This window comes from Thamnophis elegans, chromosome Z, assembly GCF_009769535.1.
Source record: "Thamnophis elegans isolate rThaEle1 chromosome Z, rThaEle1.pri, whole genome shotgun sequence".
Lineage (NCBI taxonomy): Eukaryota > Metazoa > Chordata > Lepidosauria > Squamata > Colubridae > Thamnophis > Thamnophis elegans.
The window spans coordinates 23,378,091-23,393,893 of record NC_045558.1 but is presented as its reverse complement, the minus strand read 5'-3'; the positions used below and the strand labels follow the sequence as shown (position 1 = coordinate 23,393,893).

Below are 15,803 nucleotides of genomic sequence, written 5' to 3'. Positions count from 1 at the left end.
AAATAATCTCTTCAACAAGTTTCTATTTCTATTTTTCTGAAGATTATCAAATTATTTGCATCTTCTTATTACGGGTATTCTTCAATTTACGGCCATTTGTTTAGTGAACGTTTGAAATTACAACAACAGTGAAAAAAGTGACTTATGACCATTTTTTACACTTATGACTGTTGCAGCATTCCCATGATTATATGATCAACATTTGGATGTTTGGCAACTGGCATTATTTATAACAGTTGCAATGTCTTGGGGTCATGTGATCTGTTCTGCAACTTTCTGACAAGCAAAGTCAATGGGGACAGGTTCACTTAACAAGTTACTAATACGTTAGTAACTGAACAAACACAGTGATTCACTTAACAACTGTGTCAAAAAGTTTGAAAAATGAGGCAAAACTCACTTAATAACTGTCCTGCTTAGTAACAGAAATTTTGGGCTCAATTATGGTTATAAGTCGAGGACTACCTATACATTTTTAGTATCCTTTTCAAGCTAACATTTATAGAATATTATGTAAACTTTATTGATTTAGTCATTCAACCATACCAAAGTATAAAACTAATATTAATAAACAAGTAGATAGAAGGAAAACAATAGGACTTGTTCACAATAAATCAGCACCCCAACAAATCCCAAAATGATCGAAACTTTATGTCCTCTTTGAAATAACTCTTGATATAACTAAGGCAGTTTTGCTAATGACATGTAGGTTCATGCAGTTTCTCCTGGGTACCCCAGTATTTTTTAGTTTTTAAATGAAATTAAATGAAAAATGTCCACCGTCTTCAATGGCTGGTGTTCTACAAATACACAGTCTTTCTTCAAATGGAACTCCATGAAATCCCCCATATCTTACCAGGGAGTCTAGTTGTTTGAAACAAGCTCTTTTGAGACATTGAGGAGTATCAGTTTTAAATGTTTCTTCTAATTGGGAGGGTAATTTGTGTTGAGCCAGCCACTATAAAGACTTAAAATATTTAAGTGATGCAATACAATATTGGGACAGTCACATTAGTGACACTTCCTTTGAACATTTTGCTGGCCTTTAGATCTAATTAGACTGGAAATTGGATAGAGAATCCATGTTGTGAGATGACACATCTGAAAGCAGAATGACTAATCTCAAGGTAGCATGTCATGCAACTATTCCTCAAAACAGGCTTGGTAGTCGATCTGGATCCATAGAAAGGATCTTCAGCCAGCAGTTGAATTATTATTAGCTGGGTTTATATAGGGAGTAAACCCAAACATGTGTTTACTGCTGAAGTTGGTATAGACTTATCCACCCGCAAGATGCATTTTAGAAGAGTAGACTGCATCTGTTCCATAAGAAGGCAACATAATTTATATTCATTTCACTAAAATGAACTATAAGAAACACAAAACATATTTTCCACTCTAGTTCGTTTTTACCTATTTTTATAGCACTAAAATTGCAAATAAAATTAAATAGAATAGAATAAGATGGGTGGGTGATTATTTATAACTACAGAAATAGTGTTATTCAGAGCTTCATTACATCAAATGTGCTAATTAAAGACTTGAATCCCTTTTGCAGGAATGTAATGGAGACTTTGATTTTAGATTTTAGATCAGAAGTATAACTTACAAGTTGAAGAATGTCCTCATCTTTTGGCATAACACTGAGTTCCAAATCATCATCACTGTGGGAAAAATAAATACACAACTTTATTATCAAGGAAATAAATTAAAATGCTAACAATTTGAGAAGCATATCTAGCTACAAAAATAGGAATGTTAATAACTTTAATAGTTACTCTCTTAAAAACCAGAAAATATAACGAAAACTCAGCACAAAGTATATTTATTTCTTTTAACACTATCTGGTATGAGTCACTGGCATGTTTTTCAAGCACAACCCATGCATCCATAATTCAAAATTACCTACATGCAGATAATTTATTATGCAAAAATAAATGATGAAACTAATGTATTCCTGCCACTTAGAAAAATAAATTTCATTAATTAATTAAATTAAAAGAAAAGAAAACATTTAGAATATCTCCTGTTCATACTGTAGTTTCCAGTGTAAACACAAGTAGTCCTTGACGTACGACCACAACTGAGTCCAGCAATTCTATTGCTAAATGACAAAGTTCTTAAGTGAGTTCTGCCCCATTTTATGGCCTTTCTTGCTTGCCATGCCACAGTTGTTAAGTGAATCACCACAGCTGCTAAGTTACTAACACAGTTAAGTGAATTTGGCTTCCCCACTGTCTTTGCTTCTCAGAAGGTCGTTAAAGGGGAACACATGACCCTGGGATACTGCAAGTGTCATATATATGAACCAGTTGCCAAGCATCCAAATTTAGATAAAATGACCATGGGAATGCTGCAACTGTCATAAGTGTGAAAAACAGTAATAAGTCACTTTTTTCAGCGCTGTTGCCATTTTGAATGGTAAATAAATGGCTGTAAGTCGAGGACTACTTATATGAAGGCAGTAGGTAGGGGCAAATCCTATGAAAATGTACTTTGGTTGTTTCATCTTCAATCTCAGGGGTTTCGTTTCGTTTTCGTTTCGTTTTATTGAGCTTGTATGCTGCCCACTCCCGAAGGACTCCGGGCGGCTTACAATAAAACAAGGGAAGGGGATAATACACAAGACAACATATTAAAATATACAACAATCACTATTTCCGAGGGGCTGGATATTTCAAAAGCCCCCTGGCCTGCTGGAGCAGCCAGGACTTAACGGCTTTGCGGAAGGCCGGGAGGGTAGTGAGGGTCCGGATCTCCACGGGGAGATCGTTCCAGAGGGCTGGAGCTGCAACAGAGAAGGCTCTCCCCCGGGGAGTCGCCAGCCGACACTGGCTGGCAGATGGGATCCGGAGAAGGCCTAACCTGTGTGATTTAATCGGTCTATGGGCAGGAGGCGGGAGGCGGTCTCTCAGATACCCAGGTCCGATGCCATGAAGGGCTTTATAGGTAACGACCAGCGCCTTGAAATGGATCCGGAGACTAATGGGTAACCAGTGCAGCTCGCGGAGGATAGGTGTGACGTGGGTGTACCTGGGTGCACCCACAATCGTTCGCGCGGCTGCGTTCTGGACCAGCTGGAGTCTTCGAACACTCTTCAAGGGCAGCCCCATGTAGAGTGCGTTACAATAATCCAGTCTTGAGGTCACGAGGGCGTGAGTGACTGTCTGAAGAGCCTTCCGATCCAGGTAGGGTCGCAATTGGTGCACCAGGCGAACCTGGGCAAAGGTCCCCCTGGTCACAGCTGACAAATGGTGTTCTAAGGTCAGCTGAGGATCCAGGAGGACTCCCAAATTGCGAAACCTCTCTGAGGGGCGTATAATTTCACCCCCCAGCCTGAGAGATGGAATATTTGGCCAATCTTTGGGAGGGAACATCAGTAGCCACTCGGTATTGTCTGGATTGAGTGCCAACTTATTTACTCCTATCCAGACCCTAACAACCTCCAGGCACTGGCACATCACTTCTACCGCTTCACTGAGTTGGCATGGGGCGGACAGATACAGCTGTGTATCGTCCGCATATTTGTGGTACTTAATCCCGTGCCAGCGTATGACCTCACCCAGTGGCTTCATGTAGATGTTAAATAGGAGGGAGGACAGGACCGAACCCCTGCGGCACCCCATAATTGAGGGGCCTTGGGGTCGACCTCTGCCCTCCAACCAACACCGACTGCGACCTGTCCGAGAGGTAGGAGGAGAACCACCGGAGGATGGTGCCTCCCACTCCCATCTCTCGCAACCGTCGCAGAAGGATACCATGGTCGATGGTATCGAAGGCCGCTGAGAGGTCAAGGAGCACAAGGATAGAGGGGTGACCCCTATCCCTGGCTCGCCAGAGATCATCGATCAGCGCGACCAAAGCAGTTTCCGTGCTGTAACCAGGCCTGAAATCCGACTGAAAGGAGTCAAGATAATCGGTTTCATCCAAGGACCGTCAGAGTTGAGAGGCCACCACTTTCTCAACAACCTTCCCAACAAAGTGCAGGTTGGAGACTGGACGATAGTTGCTCAAAATGGCTAGGTCCAGAGAAGGTTTCTTCAGGAGGGGTCTCACCACTGCATCCTTTAGGAGGAGCGGGAAAGTTCCCTCCCAGAGAGAGGTGTTGACTATCGTCTGGTTCCAGCCGCGTGTCACTTCCCTGCTGGTCGAGACCAGCCAGGAGGGGCACAGGTCCAGTATACAAGTGGAGGCACTCACTGCTCCCATGGCCTTGTCCACTTCCTCAGGAGAAGCAAGTTGAAACTCAATCCATAAAGTATCCTCAAGACCTTCCCCCGGTACCTCGGCTGGTACCGTGCAATTGGAGTCCAGCTCTGTCCGAATCCGAGCGACTTTATCCGTTAAATACTGAACAAATTCCTCAGCTCTACCTTGTAAAGGGTCATCCACATCCCTCCTTTTCAAGAGGGAGCGGGTTATTCTAAACAAGGTGGCTGGGTGCGATTCAGCGGATGCAATAAGGGTGGCAAAATGCGAACATTTCGCTGCCCATGTTGCCACGAGATAGGCTCTGATAAAGGCTCTCATCAGTGCTCGGTCTGACTCAGATTACTGGCTCTCCAGCGGTGCTCTAGGCGTCTCTTTTGGCGCTTCATCTCCCGGAGTTCCTCGGTGAACCAAGGAGCCCTCCTGGATCCGCTGCCTCGGAGAGGTCGCAAAGGCGCAATCCGGTTTAGAGCCCCCGCCGCCGCTGTATTCCAGGCAGCGATTAAGGACTCCACCGGACTGCGGATGAGAGTGTCAGGTATTTCTCCAAGCGCCGCCTGAAATCCCATAGGGTCCATCAGGTGCCTGGGGCGGAACCACCTAATCGGTTCCTCCTCCCTACAGTGGAGGATTGGTTTCCGAAAGTCAAGCCTCAGTAGGAAGTGATCAGACCATGACAAGGGCAAGGTCGTAATGCCCTTCAACTCTAGATCACATCTCCACTGCTCCGAGAGGAATACGAGGTCAAGCGTGTGACCCGCCGAATGAGTCAAACCCTGAATTACTTGGGTCAAGTCCATGGCTGTCATGGAAGCCATGAACTCCTGCACCCCATCAGAGCATTCACCGAGAGTAGGCAGGTTGAAATCCCCCAGAACCATAAGCCTGGGGAACTCTACCGCCAACTCGGCTACTGACTCGAGGAGCGAGGGGAGGGCTGTTGCAACGCTGTTGGGAGGTAGATACGTTAGCAACAGACCCACTTGACCTCCAAGGTCCAACTTCATCAGCAGGGACTCACACCCGACAAGCTCTGGAGCAGGGATCCTACAAGGAGCTAAAGACCCTTGGACGATGACAGCCACTCCCCCACCCCTTCCTGGGATCGCGGCTGATGAAGCACCTGAAAACCTTCTGGGCACATTTCAGTGAGGGAGAGTCCTCCCTCCGGGCCCAGCCAGGTTTCAGTAATACATGCCAGGTCTGCCCCCTCATCTAAAATTAGGTCCCGGACGAGGGGAGCTTTGTGAACCACAGACCTGGCATTTAGCAACAGCAGCCGGAGACCAGGGCCCTGACAGTTCTCGCCATCTGGCCCTGGAGTGGAACTAGCAGGGCCGGAAGGAGGGATCTCTGTGACGTAGCGAACCCTCCTTCCCCGGTAATGGCTAGCCCTGAAGTTCCCGCCATACCTGCCCCTCCCCATCATGACCGGAATGCTCCAGCCCACTCCCGTACCCGTAGACCCTGTTTCCCCCCCTCCCCGTGGCCTCCGCTCTCTCCGGCAGGCCATGTATTTCAGACATTCTGGGACAGGGGATAGGCCTGGGCCCCCTACCACTTCTGCAATGGCACTCAGTGGAGGGGGCACCAGGTTGTTCCCCCAGTCCCCTCATGCATATACAATCACTCACGCATCCAGTCCCCACAAGTCAGTTAAAATTATAAAAATACAATGACAATAGGAATAAAAGTGGGCACAAGCATCAAACATACATCACATGCATACCACATAGATATCCCATACAAAAGAAAAGAAGAAGAAGAGGAGAAAAGGAAAGAAAGAGGGATTGCGCAGCTGTTAAGAAATGTGCAAGTTCAAGTAAAGTTTGCAGGTAAAACTCTTGGCCCGTGGGCCGGATGCGTCATGTTCTGACCATGCCCACCCCCAGTATAGCAAAGGGGGGGGGGAAAGTTGTGATATGTCACGTGACAACATGACGCCGTGACTTTGACACTCCTATTCTAACTCCATGTGGAGTAATACGATGGCCAAGGAGCTCTTTTAATGATTCAGAGAGCTTTTCTGCTTGTCTTGCCACATTTCAAAACACCTGTTTCAAAAGAATTAATCAATTCCAGAAGCAGTATTATTACACATATAGATCAGACATAGGCAATATAAGAATATAAGGTAAAAAAGTAGTAGTAGGATTTTAGTTAAAATTGGCAGTTTAACAATTCAAACTGTCATCATAAACTGTCTCAATATAAATTACAATACAGGATATGTTCATTGACTATTGATTTGATTGATGCCACAATCTAAAATTTAACTTTCCAATATAATTTTTAAAGAAATCCATTAAAATAAAATTTCCTAAATTTTCTTTTTGCAGAAGTTTTTTTAGCAATAAATCTGTGCAAATTAATTTCACTTCATTAGCATTTTCAATAGTTTTATGTTTTCAAATCTTTATAGAAATATTACAATTTGTTTTCTTAATGCTACTAATAATTTATGAATGCTTTAAAATGTTTAAATTAAGATATGAACTACTGAATGTAAATTAGATCAAGCATAATTAAGCCTAATTTAAAAAAAAGAATCCTATATAAAATGCTGATCAAACACATGATTTGATTTTAATTTCACATCTGCTGCATTAAATTGATTCATGTATAAAGAGGTTGAAGAAAAATGCAATGACAATGCTAGAGGAGAGGTATCCTACATGCTTTAATCAAAATTAGAATATACTTCGAAAAAGTAGAAAACAGTGTTACAAATTAACATCTAAATCCTGACTCTGTATCTTTTAATCCATGTTTGATTCATTATATTGTTTTACGAAATTCTCAAAATCACATAAGGAATTCAAAATTTTACATATTCTAAAAAATTTGCACATGAGTCCAAAAGTAAACAACATATGTATTTTTGCACTATAAAACTACAAAATAAATTTTGGAGCTTATAACAGAATATTTCTTAATACAAATGTTTCTAATACTTGCATGCGGACTTTTAACATTCAAAGAAATGGTTGTCAATGAAGGTTGGTTTTTTCCATTATCATAATGCAATTATGCAATTTCTTTTTTGGAATGGGAGGGTGCTAAAGAAGAGGCAGGAGCTTGTGGTCTTTTGATTGCTGTCAGACTGCTTTACCTTGACTTTTGGCAATTCTATTAGAGTTAATTGGAAAATGAGGATCAACAACATCTGGAAGTTAATGATTCTGGTCTTGTTCCCACATCATGGTTAATTAGGCCAACTGGGAAGGTCATTGTGTCATTGGGCTCAAAAAAAAAATCAACTGACCTAATAAATAAATCCCAGGTCCTAATATTTAGCACAAAATAGACCCACACTTACAAAGGACTAAATTAATTCCAGCTATCTAGACATGTTTTGGGAACACCAAATCCCAGTCAACTGCACTTTTCGGCTTATACAGACCTGCAAGAAAGAGGTGGAAAGAACAGACTGAATTCAATCCCCCAAACAACTTGCCTGGCCATTCAGAAAGGGATTAATAATGAACCTTGCCAGTATTTCTAAGGAGAAGAGTCCATTGGTGGGTTACCAAGCATTTTCTAAATGAACATGTAGATAATCCTTGTGTCTGGAGCAGTTGTTCAGCAGTCATTCAAAGTTATGATAGCAGGCATCCTTATAATTGCAGCCCTCACAGTGTCCTTGTAATCACAAGATTGAAATTTGAGCACTTGATAACTGGCTCATAATTCTGACAGGTACAACATCTCAGAGTCACATGATCATCACCTTTCCTGCTGGCCTCCATCAAGCAGTCAATGGTGAAGTTAGCAGGGGGAGGGCGTCATAAATGGCAATCAAGTAATTGCAGGATACCATGCCTGTGTAGGATTCATCTAGTGATGGCAATTAGAACTGCCACAATTGCTATTGTAAGTTGGCATGATCAGGTGACATTGTACTTTAAAACTGTGTTGCTTAGTGACAGAATTCCTAGTCCCAATTGTGGTTGATAAGCAAGGATATATATTCCTGAAGAATGACTTTTGAACCAACTTGTGTGATTGTCCATTAGCAAATCAAACATAAGAAAACTTGACTTGGCTAATGAATGACTGGATTAAGTATACTATGTGCTGAAATTCACTTCAGAATTATTTTCATTCTTGTAAATGTTATCAATACGCAAAGCAAGAATAGAAGAGAGAAAAATTAGATGTTTTAAACCATTCACCTTCATTTGTCAACCATTTGATTTTGAGGTTTAATTATAGTTCATTGTAACACAGAACAAAACATATTTCATAAGTCAGTCAATACTTTTTGAAGATATATTTATATGAAATGTTTTATATGAAAAATTCAAATTATATTTAAAAATAAATGGTTTACCTGTTCTGAATTAAAGAAATGACTTGAGAAAATGTCTTTCCTATGACACTTTCCCTATTCACTTTTATAATTCTGTCACCTACAGATTAAAAAAAGGAAACAAAGTCATTCTATTCTTGATTTAAAGCTGACACAAATGTTTTAACAAAAAAGGGGGGAAATTAAAAACAATTCTAATTTTCTAATTTTCTTCTTTACATCTACTATAACACCAGAACTAGGATGATGATTCATGCCATGACTCCGTTTCTGGACAACTCTACCTGGATGACTGAAAATCTTCGATACCATAACTAGGATTATTCTAATACTACCAGGTATCTTATCATGGATGAAATATGCAAGTGTGGAACTCATTTATTATTCCAGATCTCATGGCATTTACAGAACATGGATCTCACAATATGGAAATATATAATAACTTCTTGACCTTTTCTAGCAATATATGAAGTGGGTTATGTTTTCAAAACTCATTAACTCTTAAAAATCTACCAACAAAAACTAGCCATAAATTATTAAAACTGCCTAAGAGGAATTATCACTCTTATCCAAGAATTGTTCTTTAATTGTTCAGTTAACTGAAAAAGATAATTCTATTCATGACATTCCATTAAGCCTCAATTTTAATAAGCTAATGGAGGTGAAGAAATTTCCACCATAGCCAAACGACCATTAAACTGTTAATGGTTATATACACGTGTAAAACATATAAAATGTATTTCATACATATAAAATGTCTGAGAGTCATCAAGACCTGCCAAACAATGAAATTTGGCATGAAGTTTAAATTTGCCTATTGAATAGTTATCTATAATATCCTATACCAGCCAAATTCAGAGATATGATTACTATATAAAGAAAAGTGAAAGATACCTGTGGATAGTCCAGCTTCAAAAGCAGGCCCTCCTTCTCTAACTTGTTTAACAAATATTGTATCCACTGACTCAGGCTTCTTTCTTGTTTTCCCTAAAAGATAAGTGGAACATAAATATTGAGGCAATATTTTATAGATATATAGAAAATTCTCATAAAAAGCCATTTCATTACTTAAAAATTCAGTTTATTTGCATTTTGCAGATAATAATTATTCAAATTTTGAATTATTAGTTTCATTGTAGTATCTGGTGTTATATTTTTTTTATCCACTTTTCCCACAAATTGTAATATGTGATAGACATCTAAATAGCTTAGTTTGGTGGTAATTATTAAGATTTTCTAAAACAGCTTAAATAACTTTGTGGATTGGTTTCTTGATGTTTACTTTTCATTAATTATATGTATAGCTAGAAACCAATAACAATCTTGAACAGCTGGATATTTGCAGCCCTATTACTAATAGTAATAGTAGTAATAGCAGTAGTCTTTTCAACAAGGCACATAACAATAGAAGCACACCTAGATGAATAGTAAAGCTGAAAGACAGAAATTAACACACACATAGAAAAATACAAACTGTATTTTATAGTGATCTGTAATAGATGAAGTTAGATACTTCTAGAAAAGACTATTTTTCTTTTTAAAAATTATATCTAAGTTTTATTACCAAAAATAAATTATTTACTAATTAAGAAAAACAAGTGTTGCTTATGGACGTCACTTAAGCATAAATAAAACAAAGTAAATTGCAATGTAGGGATAAGTAATCTCAGCTGCTAATATCTAGAGAAACAAAAACATATATAACTTTTTTGATAAATGTTTAATGAAGTGATAAACGTGCAAATTCATTCATATTTCCATATATATTTTCTGTCCTCCAATGTAAAAGAAAGAATACTTCAGTCTTTCACTAGGTCAAGTTTTCCACTATTTATAGAACATATTAGGGAAAAAACATACAAAACTAAATCTTGGAGGGACTTTCAGATATTCCTTAATTTAGGAAATCAAAGAGGATAGATATATAGCAGTGAGATAGCAGTAAGATAGTAAATTATATACCAAACTGTAATGCAGAAAATACTGAAAAGTATCAGTAATACACTACTATAAAATAAACATAATTACCCTATTTTAAAATTCTATACTTTTGTATTCTCTAGGTATGGTACATAGCTTACCATGTTCCAAACTCTAATTGTAAAAATGAATATGTTCATATTTGGGAATTTATTTATTTATTTATCATGTTCCAATTTCTTCCCTTGTCCCATAAATCTAATCTAAATCTCAAGATAAGGTGCAATTTTGAGAAACAGTTGCAAGTAAACATTTTTGCTAATTTTACTGCTTTACTGTTTTATGACCATCAAATTAAGAAAATAAATTCATATTTGAAATATGAATTTAAAAATCCAAGAAGACACTGCACATAATAAGTTTACCATACTGACCATATTAGAATATAAATATATTTGTGTGGCAGTTAAAACAACTCAAGAAAATGGACAATAAATGATAATCGCTATATATGATCCATTAACACCACCTAACATTTCTCCTCTGCATTTGCATAGAATTTCTGCATTCTCTAGAATACCCTCCAACATCTATAAAGTTGTGAGGACTTTTCTGGAATTTTGCGCATACTTGGTTGCCCTAGCATTTAATCTTTACAAAGATTATGCTCCCATTCCATGTCTTTAAATTCATAAACCTCTCCCAAAAGAAATATTTTTAAAATACAAACCTCGAGCTACTTCAGTGAAGTCTACTTCAGTTCTTGAGCAAGGGAAAGTGATGCATGCACTAGGACCAGAAAATTCTGAACCCATCTTTAGAAATTTTTACTCAACCACCATCGTCCCACTCTGCTCCACCCATTCTCAAAGCTTACAATAAGTAGTAGCAGCAGCTCCCTTTAAAGGTTCAAAAGAAATAGGGTCTGGCTGACACAGCTGCAACTAATGATGAAATTTAAGGTCACGCCATGGCTAAATGGTGCTGATGCAACCTGTGAATTATTCAATTAACTCCTTTTTGCTTCCAGTCCTAATATATTAACACTTGTATGCCACAGAGTTTTTGAACATGAAGCAGCATGTAGATGATGGTAATAAATAAACAAATATGCCCAAAAGTTGATTGGTGCTTTTTCCTTCCACGTTCTACAACTGATTAAGCTTTTTGACACACTTATTCTTTTTAATCCAGAAGAAAATCCATCATGTACTAGCTATATTGCTATAAATCGGAAAAAGATTTCATGTCTAGACAAGAATGAAACTGATTGTGCATTTTGTTAAAATTATTTGCGAAAATGTCAACTCAAGCTGATTGAAATAACTCATTTTTCAATCTATGAAACATACTTTCAATATCACAGAGTGAAGGAAGAATAGTTCTTTTTCATTTCAATAAACTTTATTTACACTATCTCCATGATATGAGATGAAAAAATGGTGCTCATGAAATGCTTGGCTATTTTAAGTAAAATTCAGTTTATAAAATTATTAGCAATGGTGATGTGTAATGGCTATACATATATATTACTTTTCCATCTGCTGATTCTAGTATAGGCAAACAGGCAAATCTCAAAAGACTTCAAAAAAAAAATTAGGGTTCTCAGAATGTGAAATATTGGGGTGCTCCACAGTGACCTGAAAAATGTTTAATAATTTATGGTAAAGATTTAATGGAATAGCTACACTGCATTTTCTAAATAAGTATGAAGTGACTACAGCTGCAGCAAAAATGAGATTTAGTAGCTCAAATCGCCTGAAAAACATTCATTGATAGATGAAAATAAGGAAATTGAAATTGCAGTTGCTATGGATACCATTACACAAGATCAAAAGGCAAATGGTTAGAAAGAAGTAACAGAAAACACGATAAGTGCACAAAAATATCTTAGAAGAATTATATTCTCTACTTCATTTAAGATGCTTCTCAAAGAGGAAAAAAGCTATCTTATTTAATTGAAATGAAATTGAATGAATGTATGTGTTCAACTAGTCCTCAACATATGACCACAATTGAGCCCAGAATTTCTGTTGCTAAGTGAGACAGTTGTTAGGTGAGTTTTGTCCCATTTATGACATTTCTTGCCACAAGTGTTAAGTGAATCACTGCAGTTAGTAACATGGTTGGTAAGTGAATCGGGCTCCCCATTGACTTTGCTTGTCAGAAGATCGCAAAAGGTGATCACATCACAAAGGACACTGCAACTGTCATAAAATATGAACCAGTTGCCAGGGCTTGAATTTTGGTCAAATGACTATGGGGTTGCTGCAACTGTGTAAATGAATGGATGTAAGTCGAAGACTGCATACATATATTTCCACTTAAATAAGGTAAGGCTTACCATATATCCAAATATCTTTATATCATCATGCTGAATTTTAATTATCTAGTGGTGTTCTCAATAGTTTTATTTATTTTATATCCTGTCTTTATTATTTTCATAAACAGCTCAGGGCACTGAGCATTTCTAATACTCTCTCCCCCAAATTTCTCAACAAGGCTCCTCAGCTTCTCAGCTCCTGTGAGCTGAGTTAGGTTAAAAGAATGATTAGTCCTAGGTCACCCAGTTGGCTTTCATGGCTACGTTGAAACTAGAACTCACAAACTCTGGGTTAATTCATAATAAAGACTAAAAGTACACTATTTTGATTTTTATAATTATAACTGATGTAAAAAGAAATTAAAGATACCTGTATTCTAGAAAAATCAATAAGCATTCATCACAAAACACACTGAAGTATTCTAATAGCTCAACATTATCTTTGAATGAAAAAGTAGATACAGAAAAGATTTGACCCAACTCTCATTACATTAACATTTCACATTATCTAATAATGTGAGATTCAAATGATAGAAAAGGAAACCACATTTCACACAACTTCTGTTCAGTTATGGAAATTACTACCTCAAAATATATTATGACCTAGTTAGTTGTAAAAGTGAACTTGACAAATTCACTGAAAATAGTAACTACTTATCATAATAGTGATACATTGCATCCTAGTTTCAAAGGAAAAACTAGTCACACAATCCAGGACAAAAGTACCCATGTAAGGTGAATGATGCATATCAACAACTTCCTAATTTTAACAATCTTAGATGTAGACATTTTAAAAAAAAATCAGATATAAAACCCCACAGCACCTGATTCTATTTCAGAAAACTGCACCTTTGGAATTAACAGTGTCAGGTTTTATCAGTAAAAGGATGAGTCAATCTGGCTTCCACTAAGATCTGGCTGCAATTATTAAAATAAAATAACTACAGCGAGTCAGGCTTACCCATTATACTTTATAATTGAACAAAAGGCTTTATAATTGAACAAAATGTTAACTTTTCAGAATGCACTTGACAGAATTATTTTCCTCATTTATTGCTAGCCTATGTTCAGTCTAAATGGCCCATAAGAAAATTTCATTAAAATGTATTTGTTTTTATACATGAAACTATTTCTGGATCCAGAGCACGTTAATTATGCTTGGGTAAGTCAATACCAGAAATGAATCATAACCATTTATGTCTCACTGATTGGTAATCAAGCAATAAATCAACAATGATTGATGGCTGTGAAGCATAATTTTCTAAGTTAGCTCCACCTATTACTTTCAAAGCACTTGCTACTCAAGTTTTAAAGAATTTCATACTTTTACTCAACTAAGCCACTAGGTGGCTCCTGAGCACATAATTAAAGCATCATGATAGCAGCAATTTCACATATAAAAAACCTATGTATCCACTATGACAAGTATGCTTACACGAACATTGCCTACCTTATATCTTAGCTACTACATAAGGATGTAAAAACATAAACTTTCTAATGCTACTTTTATATGGCCATAGTAAGCATGGATTCTGAATTATTTATTCCTTCAAGATACAGAATTTTATGGTGTCTTTTCTATGTTTTAAAAGTTAACTTGTTCTTAAAATGTTTTTAATAAAACACTTATTGGGGTATACTATTCATACATCTATAATTGAGAAATCATTAAGTTTTATTTTACAATTTTACTTTTTAATTTATCTGAAAATGTATGGTTTCAACACATAATTACGTATTTATACACATGAGGGGATGTTCAAAAAGAGGAAGATTGAAAAACTCAGACGGATTCACAACCAGAAAATCAAATCTTACTCTTTTATTTATTTATTCATGTTATTATTGAAGCAGATCCTGGGGGAGGATCACTTTTATGAGCTGATAGTCAATTGGATGGCCCTACAAATAAAATAAATACATGATCCAATAAAGTGAAGTCCATGCATAGGGGAGGTGTTCACACAGTAACAAAATAAACAAGCAATTCACTCTCTTTCTGAGCTACTAAAATAAAGGAGGAATAAAAACATAATAATGAAGGAACCTAAATAATTAAAGTCGTCCTCAATTTATGAACAGAATGGATACTGCCAATTATAGTCATAAGTTGTGACAGTTGTAAAGCAGATCATCATGTGATCAACCTGAATTTTAAGAATGTTTTTGTTAAGCAACCATGATGACTGTTAAGTGAACCCATTGTTTGCTATGGGTACTTTTTGCCAAAACCTAAGCCAGTTTTTAGCAAAAATGCTGTAAATTGCGGAATTGTAGAAAGTATGGCTGTTGGACCATAAGAAAGATTGAGCACCAAAGAATGGAGACCTTTGAACGATGTTGGTGGAGGTGACTCCTGCGAGTCCCTTGGACTGCAAAGCGATCAAACTGGTCAGTCCTAGAGGAGATCAACCCTGACTGCTCTTTAGAAGGCCAGATCCTGAAGATGAAACTCAAATACTTTGTCTACCTAATGAGAAGGAAGGACTCACTGGAGAAGAGCCTAATGCTGGGAAAGATTCAGGGCAAAAGCAGGAGGGAACGACAGAGAATGAGGTGGCTGGATGGAGTCACTGAAGCAGTAGGCATGATCTTAAATGGACTCCAGGGGATGGTAGAGGACAGGAGGAACGTTGTCCATGGTTTTGCAATGGGTTGGACACGACTTCGCAACTAACAACAGAAAGTGAAGGTCAACAAATATAGTTAACTTTCATGAAGCTCTCTATACTCACTGCTAAATGACTAGATTTTTTAAAATGTACCCAATGGCCAATAAACATTGATTTGATCAATATTTGATATCAGTTCCTATCTTGCAACTACCATCCATTTCCCTTCATTTTAATTCTTTTTTTAATTTACTCCATTTTTGTCCCTTTCAATCTCTTGAACACATAGGCTTCCATCTTTTTAAACTGCCAATATTTATCTCATAATTCACAAATGTAAAACTAGGATCTAAATTTCATTACACCACCACCCACTATGTACGGGGAAACCTAAGCTGCTATTTATTCCCCTTAAAATGCATAATAA

The 15,803-nt window shown here is 37.5% G+C and overlaps 1 protein-coding gene across 1 annotated transcript in view; it reads right to left on the bottom strand.

Moving 5' to 3' along the window:
* The window catches only part of ARHGAP21 (Rho GTPase activating protein 21), a 93,500-nt gene that overhangs the window by 31,495 nt on the left and 46,202 nt on the right, over positions 1–15,803 (bottom strand). The window contains 3 exon segments of the mRNA XM_032235418.1: positions 1,610–1,664; positions 8,543–8,621; positions 9,416–9,508. Coding sequence (XP_032091309.1) covers positions 1,610–1,664; positions 8,543–8,621; positions 9,416–9,508 — 227 coding nt within the window.